This window comes from Aulonocara stuartgranti (assembly GCF_965226115.1).
Source record: "Aulonocara stuartgranti genome assembly, chromosome: 12".
NCBI lineage: Eukaryota > Metazoa > Chordata > Actinopteri > Cichliformes > Cichlidae > Aulonocara > Aulonocara stuartgranti.
The window spans coordinates 39,481,303-39,487,302 of NC_138948.1; the positions used below are offsets into that span (position 1 = coordinate 39,481,303).

The 6,000-nt window shown below is 41.5% G+C and overlaps 1 protein-coding gene across 1 annotated transcript in view; it reads left to right on the forward strand.

Annotated features, from left to right (window-relative positions):
- The window catches only part of fam151b (family with sequence similarity 151 member B), a 32,730-nt gene extending 27,865 nt beyond the window's left edge, over window positions 1-4,865 (forward strand). Inside the window, exons 5-6 of the mRNA XM_082555358.1 lie at window positions 3,687-3,822; window positions 4,381-4,865. Coding sequence (XP_082411484.1) covers window positions 3,687-3,822; window positions 4,381-4,522 — 278 coding nt within the window. The 3' untranslated portion in view covers window positions 4,523-4,865. The remainder of the gene's footprint in view (window positions 1-3,686; window positions 3,823-4,380) is intronic.
- Window positions 4,866-6,000: the final 1,135 nt, after the last annotated feature.

Genomic DNA, 6,000 nt, shown 5'->3' on the forward strand with positions numbered 1-6,000 from the left:
CAGGGCTCGGTGTGGAGGGTTCTGCCCGAAGCAACTGATCTTTTCTTGCCTTCTTCGCAGCTACGAGAGTGAGCCAACTCTGTTGCAAGCGCCACCAGGAAGTCCACCCGTCTTTCCTTCGTCCCGGTGCATGCTTGATACAGCACATGTGCATTCAGTGCTGCCATGTCAATCATGTTATAAAACACGGCGACTGGCCAGCGCCGTGTTCCTTTGCGGACAGTGTACTCCCGAACCATCTGGTCCATCACATCCACGCCACACTTTGTTTTGTTGTAAAGGGTGACCGTGTTTGGCTTCCTTTTGGTGGTGTTATCAGTCTGAACCACGCTGTGCATGCTGCTAAGAATATAGACTGTCTTCTTCCGTTTGGCCGCATACGCCGTCAGCGTGGCAGCAGAGGTTGAAAACACCTAAGAAATAAGATAAATTGTTATTTTCATAGCCCTTTTACACACAATGAAACACATAAACATAGAACCACAAAAGACCTGCAACATACCTGAGTGGTGAATACATTGCGATCTGTCTGTCTAGTGGATTGAGGAATTTCCCTGCGAATCCTGTTGACTGTGCCGAGGATGGTGGTTTTCCGTCGAAGTTTTTGTGCCAGTGAAAGCGATGTGAAAAAATTGTCCGTGGTAACATTTCTGCCCTTGTCTAGGAATGGTTCCATCAGCCTCATTACTACATTTTCAAAAAGTCTCTCCCCAGTGGGACGACTGGGGTCCTTGCCAAGATATGGGAAGACATTGCAAATGTACTTGGATTTTAGGTCGCAAGCCACCCAAAACTTGATCCCAAACTTGTCCGGTTTACTTGCAATATACTGCAGGAAACAGCACCGAGTCTTTGATGGGAAAAGCTGTTCATCAACGGTGATATGTAGACCAGGGTTGTAGCACGTGATGCAGTTGGTGACAAATGATCCCCACACACTGGAAATTGCAGCGAACTTATCAGTCTTTGCTCGATCACTGCGGGTGGACTTGTCATCAAAGCGTAGGTGTTGCATGATGTTTTGGAAGCGGTTTCGTGCCATAGTTCCAATTATCTGTGGGTTTCCCAGGTTTGCTGACCAGCAGTCATTTAGAGATGGAACCCTGTTAACCCCCCGCAAGATGACAATTGCAATAAATGCCATTAGTTCAGGGAGGTCCATGAACCAATGAACATGCTCCATGCACCACTCAGCAGGCCATTTGTAAATATGTGTACAAATGGTTGGTTTTTTGTACTGTTTTTATCAATAAATCTCAGCAACAAAAGACATACACCCATGTGTGTTGATTTCTCCCTAAGATGGCAAACTGAAACACTCCAAGTTGGTGACTTTTGGAGATTTATTTCCCTGGATGATTGAGAATGCATCAAGATGAAACACAAAAGGAAGTTCACAGCTTTTAGCAGCTCCCCCACCCCCTCAATCACTCACCCCCACTCCCCTCCCTCCAGAATTCCTAGGTAACGACCTAATATACATATGAATGACTAGCCAATTTAGCTTCCACTTCCACCATTTGACTGCTCTCGGGTTTTATAGGTAGAAAGGTAGAAGCCTGGGGATGCTAGTGTTCATTCAGATAAATTAAATGCATTATACAGAATACAAATGAAATAACAAAAATATATACACTTTAGTAAAGCCATTTAACATAGCTAAAGCTAAATACTTTTGTCTAAATCATCATTTAACCCAGTTTAAGTTAGTTTTACATTCATTGGTTTTTAATCACAGAGCTGAGTAATTTCACACAACGAAGATGAAATAAACTGTGGTTCTTAAATACACAAAGTGTCTACCTTGCATTTTACACTTTTTATAAACAATTACATTTTTAAAGTATACATTTTAGAGTTTGCAAATATTTTAATAAAGACTTTAACCAAGGATTTTCTTTTACAAAGAATTATTTTCCTTAAATTAAACCAAACATATTTACACTAGTTTTAAGATTTAACCAAGGATTTGGGGTAACTATTTTTAGTATTAATAAAATAAATGTGGGAAACACTATCTACATAAACAATTTATTCAAACTTAAACATTCATTTTAATATCAATATAGTTTTTTAAACTTAAATGCAGTAACTATTTCCCAAAGCATAAATACATTTCCACAATTGAGCTTCCATAGTTCCCCAACATATAAGCAGCAAATATGAGTCCAAGAGCTTACCGATAGCCCGTCTAGCTCAAAGTCTTCCTCACAGTGGAAAGTGGATTGTGCTTTGTTTGCTGTCCTCTCAGTATGTCACACCCAGGTCAAATGGCTGCTGCATGCATTTTAAGGTCTACTAGGCACGCCAGCCCTTGATTGCTCTAATTCAGCTCACCTGGCGGAGCGGCGCGCACCAGGCCGCGCTTAGTTGTAGATTGCACACAAGGTCTAATCAGCAGCCATGTGCAAGCAGCAGCACAGAGCAGGTAGTGGGCAGGAGGAGGAAGAGAGGAGTAACAGCCACACCTACTAGGTCAGCGCGACACTGCTTAAATAAGACACCTCCTCTCTCTGGTTTTGAACTCTCCTCTCTTAAACCCAGAAAATGAGATTGTAGTTGTTCTAGGCTGAGAAACACAAAACCCTCTTCATGTTATTATTGATTTAAATAACAGAGTTGTTTAAATCAACAACTCTGTTATATATAGCTTTGTGTCCACCCTAGGGGAGTTCTAGGTTCGCATGGGTCCGCGTATCCAGAGCTGAGGATCTTGCGTCCTCAACAGACCTGAGGGGTGATGGAGATGTAGTCTCTACACGTATAATATAACCTGTAATATGGACAGTATGACAGTTCTCAAATATGCAGACAACATGGTGGTGCACCCGACTCTAATAGCCTGGCAGCATGTTGTCAGCAAATACAACTCACACGCTGTTTCAGCACCTGGAGGTCAAAGGGCAGGTGGTGCAGCAGCTCAGTGCCTTTAGGTACCCGAACAGTGAGGAGACTCAGAATACTTTATCAATGCAAGAGGAAACTTTGCAGTCACAGTTGCTCCAAGACAGTAAGGACAGTAACTAACAAGTTACAGTACCAATAAAAAATTACAGTATATTACACAATAGTTCTAATAAATAAATAAATATCCCATTATCTCACATGGAAGAGAGTGTAGATAAAGCTGAAATTGAGATGCCCTCTTACACTCTCCTTTGTAGAGGATGTGCAGCTGTTGCTGCACATTAGATGGACGTAGCCACAGGCAGGAACTATTTTCTGTCTCATTTGGATAAATCTGTCTCTGATTGAGCATGCTCAGCACATCACGGAGTGGGTGGGAGGTGTTGTCCAGCATCCTCCATGTCTTGGACAACATCCGTCTCTTTGACACCATCTTGGCAGAGTAAAAATAAAATTCTCACCAGGAAAATACATGCATGCAACATAAGAGTTCATCCTGACACTAGAAGAACCCATGTTCATGGACTACCTTGACAGCCGAGTCAGCCAGCAGTCAGGTGGCTAATGTTGGTCCAGAACCACTAAGGAGCTCATGGTGAGTTTTCATGGGGAAGAAGGCAAGAATGCCTGGCTGTTATACTGGGAACTGTGGGACCATGTGCCTGTCTCACCTGAGAGCACTTCCTGAGTGAGGTTAGAACGAGAGTCAGTGAGTCCTCAGCAGACCATAGTGACACATCTCACATAACACGTTTATGTTTTGTTTCTCTTTTGTTCAGGCTACAGCTGGGATATGGTTCATATGATGGAGAAGATCTGTAGAGACCTTAAACATCCCGTAACATTCCCAGTACGTGCAGCTCTGCTGGCCAAGTCCTTCTCCCAGCTGACATGGCTGCTGAAGCAGTCAGACAGGTGAATGTCGGCCACATCGGACCTTTTTCTCAGAACAACACCACAAACATGCAGTGGCTTCTTTGCTGTCTCCTGGTTGTCTGAAGAAGCCATATATATGCTCGATATCAGTAAAGGAGAGCAAATCAAAATCAGCAAACACTGTATTCGTCTAATTAGCCTCATTGTGGATCAGAGGTAGTCAGTAGGCTGCAAGCAGTCACAGTAGTTTCTCCTTTTTACTTCTCACACATTGGTGTGGGACACAGCTGAAGCGTTATGTTACCATATAATCATAAACTGTCCTTTTAGCTTCTTCGATAAGATCTCTGTCTGCCAAGCAGTGAGAGAGAAAGTGTCATCACTGGACAGAAGCATGTGTGCATCACAGTTTAACTCGATCCACACTCGTCTCATAGTTGTGATTTCATTGGACCATTTTAATGTTTCAATGCCACAAAGTTAGATTTTCATCTGTTGTTACAATAAAGTTGAAAAAATCAGAATAAAGTCAAATGGGCGGAGTTTCCAAAACCATTCTGACATATGTTAATACCTTTTTTTCCTTGACATTGACAGGTACACTCTAACTGTGTGGACGGGCCACAGTGATGAGTTCTCACTGCAGGACTTGCTGCCCTACAGAGAAGAGTTTGCCACGAGCAGGATTTACTTTGACCTGCCAGACTCTCTAAGAGCACGGATCAGTTCAGCACAATAAGCACATATGAATCCAGTGAGAAGTTGTCTGGCTGTGACATTAACTGGTGCACCTGCAAGTGGAAACTAACTTCATCCTGAATTTATCTGAAGCTCGCTTCCTGTTAAAACAGAGTTCATCCTCCCCACGGTCACCGACTGCTTGCTCATAGGAATCGTCTATTCATGAGGATCCTCTGCAGTACTGTAAGGTGTCTGCCTCACAGTATTAAGGCCATGACATTAATGTTACTGGGCCTGGTGCATTTCAAATCAAAAGATGCTCTAAGCCCACTTGCATGTAATATTTTCTGTTTTCTCTACTGATTCTTTTTTTTGGGTGGGATAAAAAAATCTGCAAATCAGCCGAGTCCAGTCACGTTGTGTTTTTGTTTGTTTGTTTTTTAATTAAAGAGTGTTAGTCTATTTTCAAGTGGGACGAATCAGACAGTTTCGAGCAGAAGGGGGCTCTTTCCCACACAGGTTGGACTTTCCTTCACTTACACGGCCTTTTAGCTGAGCCTTTGTGTCTTTCAGAAGCTGAGTTTAACAGATTCTCTTAAAAATATATTTAGTTCAAGTTACACTAGCTAAAGTGCATATGAGGAGGGATGTTATACCCCTTCAAATGAGTGATTTATGACCCACGATAAAATGATTTATGAGTAATAAAGGACGTAATAAAACAAATGGCAGTCATAAAAATATGTTATTAATAAAATTATTAATAACATTTTTAATAACATGAAATTATCATATTAATAAAACTATTATTAAAATGATCATATTTCATAACTCATTCAATAATTCAAAAATTATTTGATTATTAAAAATATTTTTAAAAAAATGCAATTTTTAAGCCAAAAGAAGTTTATTTTTTTATGGCCAAAAATGTCGTGTGTGTGTGTGTGTGTGTGTGTGTTAAACCATAGTTCTTAGTGCTTAGTTAATCTTGTGCTTTTGTAATATTTAGAATGGAGATACAGGCTGCATGCCCCGATGGAAAGCTTTATTACTATTTATTTCCATTTGTTTAATACGAACTAGGAAATTTACAATCAAAGTCCGAGTCACAAACTCTCACGATCCCGAAAACCCCCCAGCATCTCCCGTCTATCCCCCAAACCTCAGGCAAGTTAACAGTGTTCTCCTGAAAAAACCCTGTGTCTTCCTCCAAACTCACAGCACTCCTAACTTCTCACATCCAGCGCACAGCCTAAATTGTCCGTCTTACTCGCCTCGTCTCAGCTCCCGAGTGATGCTTACCTCTTTTTTGAAACTTTGTGCCCGAGACCAACTCCGCCTCATAGGCGTGCCTAACTTCGCCCGCTACCAATCACATATCACACATATGCTCCTGGTGAGCATAAGATGTCTGATATCAGCTTGGCATCTCGGTTATAAATGAAATTCAAAATGTTTTTGGTATCACTAATGTATAATTTGACTTGTGAGATACACACAACAAGGCCTAGAAGAAAAGGGGATAGTTTACTACGT